This window comes from Trichechus manatus, unplaced genomic scaffold, assembly GCF_000243295.1.
Source record: "Trichechus manatus latirostris isolate Lorelei unplaced genomic scaffold, TriManLat1.0 scaffold00020, whole genome shotgun sequence".
Classification (NCBI taxonomy): domain Eukaryota; kingdom Metazoa; phylum Chordata; class Mammalia; order Sirenia; family Trichechidae; genus Trichechus; species Trichechus manatus.
In genome coordinates, this window is record NW_004443956.1 from 22,273,707 (window position 1) to 22,291,047 (window position 17,341).

General features: G+C 36.5%; 1 protein-coding gene across 2 annotated transcripts in view; it reads left to right on the forward strand.

Annotated features, from left to right (window-relative positions):
* The window catches only part of DNAJB6 (DnaJ heat shock protein family (Hsp40) member B6), a 107,833-nt gene that overhangs the window by 56,245 nt on the left and 34,247 nt on the right, over positions 1 to 17,341 (forward strand). For both annotated transcript variants that reach the window (XM_023727981.1, XM_004372763.2), the window contains exons 6-8: positions 10,202 to 10,333; positions 12,597 to 12,738; positions 13,266 to 13,336. In XM_023727981.1, the coding sequence (XP_023583749.1) occupies positions 10,202 to 10,333; positions 12,597 to 12,738; positions 13,266 to 13,336 (345 nt within the window). The remainder of the gene's footprint in view (positions 1 to 10,201; positions 10,334 to 12,596; positions 12,739 to 13,265; positions 13,337 to 17,341) is intronic.

Here is a 17,341-nt window from a genome sequence, read left to right on the forward strand (position 1 = left end):
GAATTTACTGATTTTTCCTGCCTTAAAAATTGCTGTTGTGTCTTGTTAAAACCTTTAGCAAAATTCCAGTTTTGTTGGGGTTGGGGAGGGAGAGCCGTGGTGGTTTTGAGCCCTTGTGTTTGGATAGCATGAGTCTCATGGTGGCCAAGGGAGGAAGAAGGCATTACCTTCTTGTTATACCTTGTTGCTTCAATTCTAGGGTTACAAACCTTGGGAGGAGTGGGGACAGCAAAGAGGAATGAAGCAGGCTGACTTCTCAAAATGCCTCTTACCTCTGAGGCTGAGGCATTGATTTTGAACAAGCTTTATGTGATTTTTAAAAATAGAATAAAAGGGAAGAGTCATTTAGTGACTGATCTAATCATAACTTTTATTTTTCTTGGGAAAAATATCTGACAGGCCAAGCTTCCCCATCAAAAATTATTTTCCTTGAGCACTTCTTTCTAGAGTAAAGACAGTATAAATCAATTATTTCAAGTTGGTTTCAACTCATGGTGACTTCATGTGTGTCAGAACTGTGTTCCATAGAGTTTTCAATGGCTGCTTTTCTGGATGTAGGTCACCAGACCTTTCTTCCTAGGTGCCTCTGGGTGGACTTGAACCTCCAGTCTTTTAGTCAGCAGCCAAGTGCATTTAACTGTTTCACCACCCTGTATAAATAGATGATAATAAGATAATGAATGAATAGTAAGATTTTTCCCACTATAAGTTGTTTTAATCTGCTATACCATACTTTCACATTTTTCTAAGTTGTGAAATTTGGGTATGTAAACAGTCTTTTTGTGTGCATTTGTATTTATCTTAGGATTATAAATTGCAGACATAAGGCATTTTGGTGGAGAGTTCTTTTAAAACGACGCAGAGTCCGATATAGGAGATAATAGTATTATGATTCTAGACTATTAGGTACTCAGTTTTAGGTATTGATTGAGATGCTCAAATTTCAAATTTTAAAAAATATTCATTTCCCATATTTTGACCTTCATTAGTTTGGCAGTGATTCTTCTTTAATCCATTTTTGTAGGTGTTCTAGGTGACTTCCATTTTCAGGCACTAAGGATTTACACACAGGAAAGGAAGCTGCTCCATGGCTGCTACATGTATGAAGTAACTGTACAACCAGCTGGTGGTATGTTTAGCAGAGATTTCAGTAATCTAGAGCTGGGAGTTGTGTGCCTTTTCAGTGATTTAGCACCTGTATCATATTTATTTAACCCATTTATAATCCTTATTTGTTGTAGTAGATTATTTTTTGGTCTTGATTTTTATCAGTACCAACTGTTTCCCCTTCATGTTCTGATTTTCAAAGTTGAAAACTTGTAAAATATTTCAGAGCTCTGTTTTGCATTTATCAGAATATAGGATCCTGGTCCTTATTTAAGATCCCCAAATGAAATGGGAGGAAATCTCCAAGAAAACTAATAGGGAAAGAAATTTAGATGCGAAAGGTGTTGCACAGACTGTAAGCAGTTCTGTGTCAGAGTACCAGGCTGTACAGAATTGTTAACTGTGGCAGAGAGGTCTTGGGTATGGAGTTCCTTCTGATGTTGAACCCATTCTTGATGTTAGAAACTCCCAGGAGATAGAGGTTGATTCTAAAGCGATCACTGAATACTAGCTCCAAAATGTATGGGTATGATCAAACCTTTTGAGGCTAACTTTGTTTAAATTTTTTCCAGAATATGGCACATAAAAGTGAGTGCTTGTCAGAATGTTAATTGGAAAAATCAATTAATAGGGATTGCAGTAATTAGAATCAGGATCATCTCTTTTGTTTATAGGACAGCATTTCTCAGTAAAATTGATATTCTAAGATAGAAAAATAACCTAATATTAGTATCTTTGATCCCATTAGAGCCATAAGCAGTGATTTCAGTTTGGGAAAATTGTATGGACATAGTTTTTCCTCATAACTTTACATTTTCATATATTTATTTTCTCCTTTTGGGAAACCAAAAGCAAACTTCGTAACAGTTTCCACAGAGGCTTTTTATTTTAACACATTTTTCCTTTGTAAAGGCTATAATCTTACAAGCCTTGTTGAATGAAAAAAATTAATGTTGCAGTGGATAAATATTAAGATATATAGATCAAAGGAAAGCATATTTTTGGAGGGAAGTATAATTTAATTGAGGGTGATTGTAGTTTGAATTTTTCTGAGCCATGATTTAAATTTTGACATACTCTCCCAGGGTTCGAGGAACTGACAAGTGAGGAGTTGGAGCCTAGTGAAGAATTAGATCAGCCCGGTTTTGAGGAGACAGTAGAAGACATTCCAAGTGAAGATAACAGTGAGGTTTTGGATGTGATTTCCAGTGAGGAACTTGATACCTTGAGTGAAGATGAACCAAGTGAAGTTAATAGCTGGGAACAGGGTGAAGTTCTTAGTGAGGAATTGGAACTTGTGTCCAGTGAGGACGAAGCCAGTTGCGGTGATGTGGAAGATCTCAGTGAAGAATACGAAGAACAGCTTAGTGAGGAAGAATGCAGCACGGCGGAACTCGAGGCACTACTTGCTTAATAAATTTTCAAAGAAACTGCCCTGGGTCTCTGGTTTATAAGAAGTTTTAACTTATATGAAGTGTATCTAGAAGAATAATAAAAATTCTTACACTTGTGCATTTATTGTGCTTGGTCAGATAATCCTGTCTGTCATGGAGATAACAGAAGAAACCAGAAAGGGGTGGCGGATGCCAGGAAGCATTAAAACAAATGTCCTGTAGGTTGCCATTCACTTGGAAGTGAGTGCTTACGTACCCTGAAAGCAGTGTAGTCTTTTGGTCTAACAGAGTTACTTACTTAGGTTTCTTCCCCCCTGTCATCTATAGGAGTTGCTAGTTTAAAAGCACCAAATTTTGAAAGGGGAAAAAACGGGGAAACTTTGCAAGTTAAACCTGCCAGAAAAAAGTTAGGAGTTAGAAAAATGATAGAATACAGAAATGGGTAGGGCGTAAGGAGCTTATGTTAATCCCCCATAGGGACTTGTTACCCTGAAGCTGGTACTGTTGTTGTGCAATGCTACCATGATTTATGTTTGTAACAAAGTTTCTCTCTCTCTCTCACACACACACAAGTAGTTTAAAAGAAGGCAAGGAATAGACTTAAAGGCCACATAAAAACGTTGTAATGTACTAGACTAGTTTCCAGCTAAAGTATTTAAAATAAAAACTTCTTTGCACATAACATAAAACTTTACCATAGAGCATATGGTACTGAACAAATGAGGGAGAATGGTAAGTATTGCTGTTACTTGGTTTCTCTACTCATTCTTTCTCTTATGTAGGAAGTGATTTAGTTGCTTGACTTCTTCTCTGGTGAGATTTTCTTGGAGACTATACCAGATTAAGGCACCCTAGTGGTTCAGTGGTTAAGAACTTGGCTGCTAACCAGAAGGTCGACAGTTCGAATCCACCAGGTGCTCCTTGGAAACCATAAGGGGCTGTTCTGCTTTGTCCTGTAGGGTTGCTATGAGTCGAAATTGACTCAGTGGCAACGAGTTTGGTTTTGGTTTTTGGTATACGCAATTAAAGTATGGTTCTTTGCATGTTTGAGAACTCTTGCTATTGGAATATCAAGCTGGCATTTGAAAACACTTTTTTTCACTTAAAATTATCCTGGCATAAAAGTGTGAGATTCTGTAACAGTGATTCCCAGCCCTTTTTTCAGTATCTGTTTACTAATTTCAAGATACTGTTTCTTCTGCCCACCCCAAAATAGGGAGAGGAAATGGTTTTGTGAAGAGACTATTGGGAGAATTGTTTTCTTAACCATGAGAACTGTATTGTTGGCTATCCCCACAGCAAGCTTGAAACTTGTAGTAAAATTTTGCATGTAGTTTCTAAAATCAAACTAGCAACCAGTCCCTACATTATTAAATTAATTTCTCTGGCATTTCCTGATTATCTGTATCTAGTATCAGCATCTGTACCCACCCCGCCAAAGTGAGGCCTTGTCTAGTGTTTGGTCAATCTGCGTTTAATATAGTTTGCCTGGTAATCACTTGGACAAGAATTTTACAGAGTATTCCGCAGGTTTTGCTTACGTATTTCTATTGTGGAAATTTGGTTCCTAGTGTTAGGCTTTTTGGGCAAGTTTAGCGAATACCAGTATTTATGCAGCTGTTGTATATCTTCTTGTATGTCTAATTATGACCCCAGGAAAGTTGAACAAGAAGTGTACAGTATGTAAGGGAATGATTAGGCAGAAGATAAAACGGCAGGAAGAAAGAAAAATAGTGTCATTCAGAGTGTTGTTACTGCTCATTGCGACCTTACGTGTAACAGATGAAACTTTGCCCAGTGCTGCAGCTTCCTCATGACTACCTGTATGTTCAAGTCTATCTGTGGCTACTGGGCTAGTCCATCTCACCAAGGGTCTTCCTGACACTTGTTGGCCCTCTTCTTCACCAAACGTGATGGCCTTCTCTCTAGCATCCTTGCTTCTAAGGAGCATTCTCTTCTATTCTTGGAGTTAGTGTTAGTAGCCTCCCATCTGCTAAGATTCATGGTGACCCCATGGGTGCGGAGTAGGATGGCTTCAGAGGGTTTTCAAGGCTGTGACCTTTTTGGAAGCAGATCGCCAGGGCTGTCTTCTGATGTGACTCTGAGTGGTTTCTAACAGCCAACCGTTTGGCCAGTAGTCGAGCGCTTAACCAGTTGCACCACCCAGGGACTCCTGTTCTTGGAGTGGGGAGATAGAAGAGACACCCTTAGCAGGTTCCTTCTGTGAAGAAAAGTTACTTCTTTGGGAATGAAGATCCAAATTCTTCCTGACTCCGGAGCTTCACATATAAAATTAGATTTCTTTTGATATTTGAAATGGTATAATTTGGATCCAGTATATTTTGGGTCCTTGACTTTGGATAGATTTTCCTGACTCTTAGAAAATACAGTGCTCCAACTAGTTCAAGGATGCAACTAGAAATTATTGTATTTTTTAACCAAAAATAATTGGGGTAGAAAATGATAATTTAACAAATATTTATTACATGCCTATTATTTAGTGCCAGGCCCTGTTACAATTGCTGATTTAGCAGTGAGGAAATAAGCAAAAAAAAAGAAAAATTCCTATTCTCTTAGAACTTGGACTTTAATTTGGTGATATGGTTGTGTTTTTTGATTTTTTCACATTTCTGTTTATTCTAGATTACTTCCAAATATGTTATTTTCTACTTACGTCTGTTGAGTCAATTCCGACTCATAGTGACCCTATATGACTATGTAAGAAATACCATTTTTTAAATTTGAGTTGTAATAAGTGATTGTTTTAGTTTTAGTTCATGGTGTTTGGATTAGTTGGGAGACTAGAAAGTCTGTTTGCTGCTGGCTGCATTTGGCCTTGACTTGAGGATTTCCCCTTCCTCAGGGTTGCTGTGTAGTGAAACTCTAGTATAGTTGGTGACTGCAAATCAAAGTGGGCCTCTGCTGTTAGGGTTTTCTTGTTGAGATGCTTACTTTACCACGGTGGAGTACGAATGGTATTTAAAAAAGATAACTCATTTTACTTCTGTGTTTCCATTTGTTGTGAGGTTAAAACATTTGATTTGAGTTACTTTTCAGTAGTTACTGTTCTATCTCCGAAAACCTCGTGGCGTAGTGATTAAGAGCTACAGCTGCAAACCAAAAAGTGGGCAGTTCAGATCTACCAGGCGCTCCTTGGAAACTCTGTGGGGGCAGTTCTACTCTGTTCAGTAGGGTTGCTATGAGTCAGAATCGACTTGTCGGCAATGGGTTTGGTTTTTTTGTTTTGACATTAATGGACCTCTTAAGGGATTGGGTCCAGAATTTCTGAGAGTATAGCAGGATCTTAAAAAGTTTAAAGAAGCATCTGATACAGGATGCCTATAGTACTTGCAGAGGAGCCCCGGTGGTGCAGTGGTTAAGCACTTGGCTGCTACCAAAATGATTCAAACCCACCAGCCACTCCACAGGAGAAAGACGTGGCAGTCTGCTCCCGTAAAGCTTACAGCTTTGGAAACCCTTTGAGGCAGTTCTACTCAGTCCTGTGGGGTTGCTATGAGTTGGAATCGACTCGATGGCAGTGGGTGTGAATGTTTTTTTTTTTGGGTATAATAGTTGACAGATAAGTCCTATTACAGAAATGTACCTGTTTCAAGTCATTTTGTATTTTAGGATGTTGTGTTAAGGTATAAAAAATTGCCTAAAGATAATTTAAAATGATCAGTAATAATTTTTCTTTTACTTACATAGGTGGCAGCATGTTTGGTTATGTTAAAGGATATTTCTAAAGTATAATAGTATTAGTTGTTTTAAAACTCAAGAATAATACATATTCTAAAAATTTGGAAAATGCAGATAAATTGAAAGGAGGGAATGTCACCCTTTGTCTTATCAGCCATTGAAAGCCACTGTTAACATTTTTTTAGCAGATTATAGCTGTGATATGCTATGACTTTTTTTAAAGCTTAAACTCTTTATGAAAATAAAAAGCAACTGCATTTAACATGCTCTGCATTTACTAACTACTCTTCTGTTGGACAATTAAGTTTATTTTTCAGTTTTCATTGTAAATAATGCTATGAGCTCTTAGTGCAATATGTTATTTCCATGTTTGGGATGAATTGAGTTCCCCATGAAGTAAAATTGCTGGGTCAAAGGGTTGAAATTTTTATTTATCTTTTTAAAATTGTTTTTATTCTTATGAGTGAAGGTTTTTAAAGCTCTTGATACATAATGCCAAACTGCTTTCTAAAAGAGCAAAAATCAGTTAACAGCATGTGATAGAAAGTTTTCTATAGAACTTGTCTAAATCACAGTGGCAACTTTTAACTACATCATTGTCATGGATTGAATTATGTCCCCCAAAAATGTGTTCATCAATTTGGCTAGGCCACAATTCCCAGTATTCTGTGGTTGTCCTCCATTTGGTGATTGTAATTTTTATTAAAGAGGGTTAAGGTGGGATTGTAGTAACACCATGTTTATCCAGGTCACATCCCTGATCCAGTGTAAAGGGAGTTTCCCTGGGATGTGGCCTGCACCACCTTTTATCTCTCAAGAGATGAAAGGGGGAAGCGAGTAGAGAGTTGGGAACCTCATACCACCAAGAAAGCAGTGTCGGGAGCAGAGTGCATCCTTTGGACCTGAGGTTCCTACACAGAGAAGCTCCTAGACCAAGGGAAGATTGATGGCATGGACCTTCCTCCAGAGCTGACAGAGAAAGCCTTCCCCTGGAGCTGATGCCCTGAATTTGGACTGGTAGCCTACTATACTGTAAGAGAATAAACTTCTCTTTGTTAAAGGCATCCACTTGGTGATATTTCTTTTATAGCAGCACTAGATGACTTAGACAGTCATCATAAGTATGACCATTATTTTCTTTTTTATGAATGTGTTTCTTAGTGTCACCATGCCTGTTATAAATATAACTTGATTTTCAGGGTAACTTATGATTTTAATATTTGAAATTATGTGAATTAAAATTCAGTAAGTATCTGAATTTTTCAAAGTCATATTTAGGCTACAAAATATCAGTTGATAAATAAGCAAGAGGATAGTTTTAGTACAAGGAAATGTAGCTCAAAAGCCACTGGTCTTCCTCTTATACTTTTAAACCAGCTTTTGTAATAGTAGTTTCTCTTAAAGACGTTGTTTCTATAAGTTGTGGAAGTCTTTGTCTTAATGTAGTTTACAGCATAATAATTCCTGTGAAAATAATTTGTTTAGTAATGATATCACATGACACTGGTTTAAGATCCTTGTGAACAAGTTTTAAGGATTTAGTTGCCATATGAACCTAAAGAAAGTGTAACTAGATGCCATATCTTAAAAGCCAGTGGTAAAAGAAAGTTGCAGAAGGATATACAAACACTAAGATTCAATGTAAATAAAACTGTAGAATGTGCAATGATTAGAGATTCATGTATGGGTGGTAAATGTATAAGGCTGGACATAGAAATGTTAAAATACCGAGTTCCTTCTAGTGGTGACCTGTTAGGGGAGAGTAGTAGGAGTGGTGCCCAGTGGTACCCAGTAAATTATACAAATGATTATATTTGGAATGTTTACATTTCTAACCTGGGAGGTGGGTAAGAGTGTTCATGCCCTCTACCATTTTGTAGATCTGGTATATAGAAAACTTAAACCACTGTCAGAATTGATGTGAAGCAGTATTTCTGGGCCATGGTGTGTAATAAGTTTAAAAGTTACTTAGAGTGTTTGGATTTCATTTGAATTGGGTGAGGTCTTTGTCGTCGCTGGAGAAATTCACAAAAGATTATGATTTAACTTCTTTTTCCTGTTCTTTTAAATACTGTTATAATGGGCTGGTAAGACCTGTTTACAGAGTTGCTTATAAAGGGTGGTGCTTACTGTGGAACATGGGGACTAAATTGCAAAAGTTGTAAAATTTGGGTGTTAACTTACTACTAACAGTAAGGTCTCTTCTTAAAGTTACCTGTAACTCTTAAGAAAATGTCCATGCTCTCAGTTTGGCGTAGCAGGTTTAGGCCTCCGCACTGGGTTTCCATGTGATACTGATGCACACACCTTCTCCTTCCTCTCTGTACTTCCCTTTTCAGCTCTTTTAACAAGCCTTTACTGACCACGTTTTCTAAATGTTCCCTTTCTTAGACCTCATTTTCCTTGATGTAGCATTAGATACAGCTAAATGCGCAATTCGTATTCAAAATAAACAGAAATCAAACCCGTTACTGGAGTGGATTCTGACTCATGGTGACCCTGTAGAACAGAGTAGAATTGCCCCATAGCGTTTCCAAGGAGTGGCTGGTGGATTCAAGCTGCTGACCTTTTGGTTAGCAGCCTTAGCTCGCTGTAGTTCGTAACCACTGCACCACCTGGGCTCCTCTGTTCAAAACAGCTCTCTTTAAAGGCCACATTCTTGCCAGTTCTCTTTTGACTCTGAGCTTTCCTTAAACTTTCATCTTCCTTTGCCGTTAATTCATCATTAGTCAAGGTTCCTGTGAAGAACAAATGTACTTAATAGTTTTAGCTTTTATTTTGTAGATCATTTCCAGATTCCTACCTCCTTGCTCGCCCCAGACTTGTGTCTTCTACTTTGCTCTTTGGATTACCTTTCCAATCAGTGCCAGAAGTGCTTAAGCGCTTGAGGTGCTCCTTCTCGTGTGTCGCTTTTATTTACAGACTTCGGTTGTCTCATGAACTCCCATTTCTGCTTGACTTTCAGTGCTTTCTGTACGTTAGCCTCTTGTATTTGCTCCATCGTTTCCTGAATTATTCAGATGTGTCAGCTCCGTGCTTTAGACGCCCTTGTGCTCGTTGCCAGTGATTTTGTGTCATGGTTTGCTTTTCCCTTTCCCCTGTATGTATTTATGTTTTACCCAGTCATCAGGATTTCTCATTTCTGTTTCTCACAAATCTCCTCACCTAGGGAAATAAACAGAAATAGTGGTTTCTATAATTGATGTTTTCAGCAAGTACTTGTTGATTGATAACAGCAACAAAGAAAACCTGTCAGCACTAATACTGTTTGTATTTTCAGGAGGATTTTGACATTTCCAGTAGCAATATGATGCTTAGTTTTGTGTCAGTAATTTTCTATTAAAATAATATAAGCACATATTATGTCTACCAGTTAATATTTGTTCAGATTTGTTTTTGATTTGTTCAGATTTGTTTTGAGATACCAGACTTACAGAAAAGTAAAAGAAACCCCCAAAATCCTTGACCCTGATTCACCAATTGTTTACACTTTGTCCCATTTGTTATACCATTCTTTATATGTTTATCTGTATGCATGTCAGGCTAATCCACCTTCATGTCTTATTTCTGAGTTACTTTAGCGAAGGCAGTGCAAACTCAGTGAGATGAGATGATCCTAAGTGCACACCATCTTAACATTTCCCACAGTAGCAGCAGGAACAGTCGTTAACGTGATGTTAGATGAAAGATTATATTAAAACGTCTCTCTTTCTATGAGTTTGAAGTGTACATTAATGATCCCAAGTTTTATATTTGTATATGGACTGTCTGAACAGTCTGGTTGTGTATTCTATAATGCATTCTAGCCTTACTGTAATTAATAAGTAAATCTGTTTGGGGAGATGGGCTTTGTATGTGGCTACTTAATTTTAACTTGTTGGAAAGGTTTTTATTCCTACTGGAATAGTGTAAGACATTAACCCATTTTTCCTTTTCTCAGCTCTCCCAAGAAAAAATAAAATTAAAAATATTTTACAATATACACGTATGCTTGTTTGCAGAAGATCCATTTGAGGACTTTTTTGGAAATCACAGAGGTCCCCGTGGAAGCCGGAGCAGAGGCACAGGATCCTTTTTCTCTGCCTTCAGTGGGTTTCCATCTTTTGGAGGTGGATTTTCTTCTTTTGATACAGGTACTATATCGCTAGTTTAAGAATCTTCTGTATCTGAAAAATAATTAGTTCTTTGAAACTATTGATTTAGTTTTGAAGTATGTTCCTTCTGGTAGATTTGTATATTTGTCGGTATGTGTGTATTGCAGATATGTGCTTAATAAACTACATTTCTTCCTAATCTTCCAAAGAAGGTTGCACTTGAAAACCCACTTCTAATATTACTACTAAAGGGCAGAATTTAATGAATTTTTTTGTTGAAAGGGGTAATGTGCTTTTTTGGTAAGTATTTAAGTGCCATAAAACCCACCTAGATGATCTCAGTAAACCCGCCTTTAAACACACAGTGTTTTGGGAAGGCAGCGTAGTAAGAGAACACGTCGTGAAGGAGTCAGCTTGGGCTTTAATACTGGCTGCACGGTTTCAGTGTGTGACCAGGCTAACTGCTGAGTCCTGATTTTCCTCACTAGTGAAGTGCAGTTAGTTATGATTGCCCTGCCACACACATGATTGTTAATGGTCAGTTTATGGAAAGGCAGCTTATAACTGGAGCACATGTATATATCATGATACAATTGTTTGCTTCACCTAAAGAATTAGACTCTTGATCTGCTACCTTAATTTTTGGGAAGCTAATCCAGTTCCCTTTACTGGAAGAGGTTGTTTTTTTTTTTTAAATCTCATTTTAAAGTGTGGTAAGAACTGGCAGTGCATGTTCTACATGATTTTCTCTTCGTAATACAGCTCAGATTTTCCTCCCTTTCTAATATTGTGCAGATATTTAATATCTAGGTAGTCTGCCCATTTGGTTGGACTTTAATACACAGATCAATTTTTGACATACTTTCCCCCAACAAGGTCTTCTTTCTATTAGATACCATGTAATATGTTAATCACAGGTTAAAGGAGAATAACTGAATTTAGCTGGTAAAAATATCTGGCAGATAGTATTTTAAGAAATGACTGGCTAATAAGCAGAGAAGAGAATGTGAGGGGCTAGTGGTCCCTACCTTCAAGGAGCCTTATAAACTAGTGTGTGAGCCCAGGCTTACTCTAGACCTGTACAAGTCAGTATAGTGGCCACTAGCTGCGTGTGGCCATTGAGCACTTGAAAGGTGGCCAGTCAGAATTGGAATCTGTTACAGATGTAAAGTAGATGCTGGATCAAAGGGTTTGTGCTCGACTACTAACCTAAGGGTTGGTGGTTCAAACCTACCGTGCTGCAGAAGAAAGGTCTGACAATCTACTTCTATAAAGATCACAGCCAAGAAAACTGGAGCAGTTTTACTCTGTAACACAACGGGTCACCATAAGTCAGGATCGACTTGATGGCAATGGGTTTGGTTCTTTTTGTTGTTAGTGTTATAATTGCAAAATATATGCTGGGTTTTGAAGATTTTGTATGGAGAACAGTGTAACATCTCAATTTTTTATGTTACATGTTGACACGATATTTTAGATAATACTGAGTTAAATAAAATACCTTATTAAAGTCAACTGCTTTCTTTTTATATTTTTTAATGAGGCCAGTAGAAAATTTAAAATTACTTATGTGGCTCACATTATATTTCTTTTGCACATCAGTGATTCTGGATAGTGGTTGAGCCCAGGTAATTGAATCTTGTTTAGAGTATTTGGGATATTTGTTTTATATGTAGGTATTTTGGGAGTGGGACAAATATTAACCTCTTTAAACAAGCCAACTAGTCTTAGAATATCAGAAATAGGCTAGATTTAGTGAAACACTGATAAGTGATGACTAAGTTCGATTTTTAATCCTTGTGATCATAATGCAGGGAGAAAGTAAGCAAAAGTTAGATTTGCCATCATGTGGAAGTGAAGTCACTCTCTAAGATAATACCACATATTGTCATCTTGCTCCATCTGTAATGCACGGTGCCAAGTAGCTTATCCATAAATAGGGCAAATCTTTAGCATTTGGAAATGCCAGCAAGTTTCACCAAAGCACTACGTAAAGGAGAGAGCACAAGAGAATATGACTCAAGAAATAGCTGGTTCTCTTTTTGATTCACCCAGAATACACATTTAATGATTCCAAGGAAAGTACACCAGTCTTGCTTGCCTTTGGGTCCTGTGGCAGTTCAGTTTAAACATTGATTCTTGTGCATTTTTGATCCATTTCTGTTTGGTTTTTACCTGTTGGTTCCACGCACATCTTTCTTATATCAGATGATCTACTAAATGTTGAAACTCATTGATTTTTTTGCATTAGATTAATATTTGATACATTAGTCTCTAATCTTTCTTTTCTGTTTTCCTATAGGATTTACTTCATTTGGTTCACTGGGTCACGGGGGCCTTACTTCATTCTCTTCCACATCATTTGGTGGTAGTGGGCTGGGCAACTTCAAATCTATATCAACTTCTACTAAGATGGTTAATGGCAGAAAAATCACCACAAAGAGGTACAGTGGTATTGTCTATTTTTAATATTTTAAAATAAGTATTCATTGATGCCACATTTACTTTGCGTATCCCCCAGAGTGTGCAATATAGGTTGTACAATAAATCTGGCATCATGAGAGTCTTTTCTGTAATGTCTGAGTTAGGTAGCCAGACCTTTTCCTTTTTAACGTTTGCTTAATATTATTCATTAGAAGTAATCTTTATTTAGGTTCATGTATAGTGTGTAATAAGTTTTCCTGGCATTACTAGAATGGTAAATACAACTCTTTAAAACATTTCCTATTGTTGATTTAGCAGTATCTCTGCATGTATTGTCTTCAGCTGTGTAGTATTTGAGGCAAAACTTCTTTTCTGATGGTATAAATCTATTTTAGGAAAGAGAGATTCATGGTCCACAGGTTGGCTTGTTGTGTTTTTCAGCTTGAAAATTAGTTATTTCATGTATGTGTGTGTCCTTTTAAATTATCAGATATATCACATGTATATTTACTTAAAAAAAGGTTTTTAAATGAATTTTATCCCACAGAATTGTTGAGAATGGTCAAGAAAGAGTAGAAGTTGAAGAAGATGGCCAGTTAAAGTCCTTAACAATAAATGGTAAGGAGCAGCTGCTACGCTTGGATAACAAGTAATTCAACGCACGCATTTAACAGAAATGTTAAACTGTTACAAGCACCATTTGAGGATTAACAGGAACATTTTTTGAAGATTTCAAACGAACTCTACTTTCAGTATAACTGTACCTAATCTAAAGTATTTATAAACGGCTCATCGGAGCACCTATTTGTCATAGACTTTTGAGTTTATTGTTGGGACCACATTAATAGGACCATTTTTTTTTTTCTTTAAAATTGTTGTAAATTTATGTATGCACTTTGCTTTTTTATTAAACTTAATCCAAGGTGAACCGTGATTCTTTAGTAGAGCTAGGAGAAAATTGTACACTAACACCAGCATGGATCTTGCTTTTTCCATTTTGTTTGAAATGTGAGCCGAGTAGTTTCCGTCTGCTGTGAAATTAACATTGCCAGGATGAATCTTCTACAAAAATACTTTCATTTTTTTTTCCCCCAGTATTGAGTAGTGAAAGATATTAATACATTAATGGTAGTACATTTCTGGTTTAATATAAATTAAGGATGTTTTCTAGTTGTGCATGAATGCTGGCAACTTGGCAAGTTTTGAAAATTGTTTAAATATGTAATGTTAAGCTTAGGTTTAAAAGTAAAGCTGGTAAACTGGGTCTTTGTCATTTGCTTTAAAAAAAAAAAAAAGAAAATAAATGCTAATGTGTTTGGTGCATTCTTTTGTGAATGGGATTTGTGGCCTTCTTGTGTCTGTGTATGATTTTTGTGCCTGAGGTTCCAGTGTCACTTTATTAGCGTTTCATCTGTTCATCATAAGTGAATGCAGAACTTAGTTTACACGTAGACATCTAATTCATTGTGTTTTGAGAGTGTTTGAAAATTTTCCTATTGATATTAAGGAGTGACTTAGCAATTTATTAAACATTTAATTATGGTAACGTTTTTAAGGGGGTGGGGGAAGAAACAGCTTCTTAAAAGTATGTCCTAGTTCTTTAGGATATATGACTTGGTGTAAGTTCATTTAAGGAGAATATATATGGTAAAGTCATGGAATGATTTAGATATGGGCCAAAATAAAGGTATGTCTTTTGTTTTTTAATCTGTAATATCTGTCGTGATCACCACTGATAATTAGAATTCCAGCTGTAAAGAATATTAAACTAGACTTCGATTACATTTAAACTATACCAATCGGTTTTATTGTTTTGGAAATAAGCAGTCTGAAAAGGTGCTAGAAGGATGGGAGATTCCTTTGGTTATGCTTGACAAACAGATGTCTGTCAACTAAGATTAATGTGAAAGGATACGGAAATTGCCGGTCACAGCATAGTGTCTTTAAAGATCATCATGTATTATTAAGATGTTTTAGAAACTGAAAATAAGAAGAAAGTATTTTAAGAAATCTCACAGGGGCTTTAGAAAAGTAGCAGAAGTTAATATTTGAAGACAGTTAACCTAAAGGAAACACCAGTGAATGATACCTTAAATATGGTGTGCTTAGGAGTGACTTGCCTCAGCGCTCCATGTCTTTAAGTAAGGTAGATATTTAGCCATGTGACACGTTGGGAAACAGTTAAAAAAATTTTTTGTGTGTGTAGTGTTGTAAAATCTAGTTTCCCACGTAGAATTTTAGTACCTGCTTTTGTTGATGATATCAGGGTAGCTTACTTCTTTCATACAAAATGAGAAATTCAGGTAGATACCCTAGTTAACAATTAATTCAAGTAGATACCTAATATACCAAATAATCCTGAAGTTTTGGGACTTAGAGTTCTATATTTTTCATTGATGGGTATAATGAACCACTGTTAGTAGAGCAATCTTGAGATACCACCAAGGAAGGAGACTAGGTAAATGAAAAGTGTTTTAAAGGAGAAGAAGGCTGATCTATCTTACGATTGTTAAAATATACCAAGAAGCATTTTGCTGTAATTTTGGTTTTTTTCAGTGTTTTTTCACGTACTGTGATGTTCCAGATGTTGAAATGTTTAATATAACTTTAGCTATAAACAGTGTACTCAACTTAATGTTGCTGGTAAAAGATGTTTGACTCTAAGGAATCTTTTGGTGAGCATTTTTTTGAGGGGAGCATCGCAGTCAAATATTCATAGTTTACATTTGACAACATTACCTTTTCTTTATTCTGCTCTTTTATTGATAGGAGAGTTAATTTTATTACATTATTAATAGGGTAGAAGAAGTATTTATTAGACTTCGTGTTATTATTAAACTTATTAATATTCTGTTAGCTGAATAGGAAACTCAATTTCTGGTTTGTATGATGCTTTGCTCTGTTGTACATATGGTCGCTATGAGTCGGAACCGACTCAACGGCACCTAACAACAACAACAACATGATGTTAAAGAACCCTGGTTGTGTGTGCAGTATTTAAAGTGCTCGGCCGATAACTGGAAGGGCAGCAGTTGGAACCCACCAGTTGCTCCACAGGAAGGAAGATGTGGCAGTCTGCTTCTGTACAGCTTTGGAAACCCTGTGGAGCAGTTCTACTCTGTCTGTAGGGTTCCTGTAAGTTGGAATCAACTCAATGACAATAGGTTTTGGGTTTGATGATGTTAGAAAATGGCTGAATTATTATTATTTTTGGTCAGGGGATGGGGTGGGTTGTGATGGGGCACGGGAGGAAAGGCAGTGTTGCATGCACCATTCCTGAGATTAAAAAATTCATACTTCTGGTTAATGTCTCTTGTTCTTGCCTGCATTTTTTTTTTTATCACCATGCAACATAAAGAAATAAATACGTAAAAAATATTTGAATGGATGTGACTTTTGAATTATAATCTGAATATTTATAGTATCTATCATGAGAAACAATTTATCAGTGATACCAGGCTCAAAATATAGATGGAATTCTTCTCTGGGGATTTGATACTCTTACTGTTGTCAAATCTTGTTTCTCTGATTTTTGGGGGAAAAAAAAGAATTGAGTCCAGAGGGCTCTAAAAAGAGTTATGAAATTGTTTTGAGCATTGTTACTATCATGGAAATAAATGATTTGGAAGAACTGCATTTAATTTACATGAAAAGTTCTGGTAAATTTGTCCCTTTGTGTTTTTAAAAATCATATTGCCATCATGAATGCCTTTGACAGTAGCTAACTCTGAATGCTCAGCCCACAAGTGCTTGTATCCAAGTAGGCACAGTGTTGCACATGTCTACCCAAGGATGAGACCCCATCCTCATTGTTAGGCACTGTCTGTTACATTTGCTTTGTGTTAGCTCCTTTTGGAGGGAGGAGGGTGAACTCTTATTGTTCTTTAAAATTGGGAAGTATTCTGTTTTAATTCCCGAAAGCAAAGTTTTGAGGGGACATCACATCAGTCTGCTGTGTGTGTGTCATCTCCACCTTGTTTACCTCTGTCCTGTAGTTTCTCTCCAGTTGGCTTGATTCAGTTCAGTGATGGATTTTCCCCATATTCCCATCTTTTTACAAAATAAAAGCCTAAAATTCCAAGGAGTCCAGGTTTGATTTTAGAAACTTAGCAACTGTTTCTTCATATCACAAAAGATGTCATATGTGGCATTAATGGTGATTCATGTTTCTTCTTTGAAGTTCTTCTAAGGCATAGATTTTTAGAAGTGTATAGAGTTATCTTTAGAATTTACTGAAGTTATTCTTACATATTGGATTTTCAAAACCTGTGTACATAGTTTACTGAAGTAGTGTGGTAAAATTTTAGGAATACCTTTTGTGGGATGATTGATCTTCAAACGTTGATTGAATAAAGGATCTTTTCAGTTCATTTTTGGTTTAATATCTACTAAAGCTTTAAAATTCCTGCTTATTCTGTCTTGATTATCTACTAGCTTCTGACCCTATCATCACTTCTGACCCCATCATCACTCTTTTCCAGGAATGCCAATCTTTTTTTTTTTTCCCCTTAAGCAATATGTAATTAATTAGAAATATTTTTATTTTCAGAATATCCAGGAGAGGAAGTAAATAACGGTATAAGAAATGAGATAGGTGATATCACGACAGACACAACTGAAATG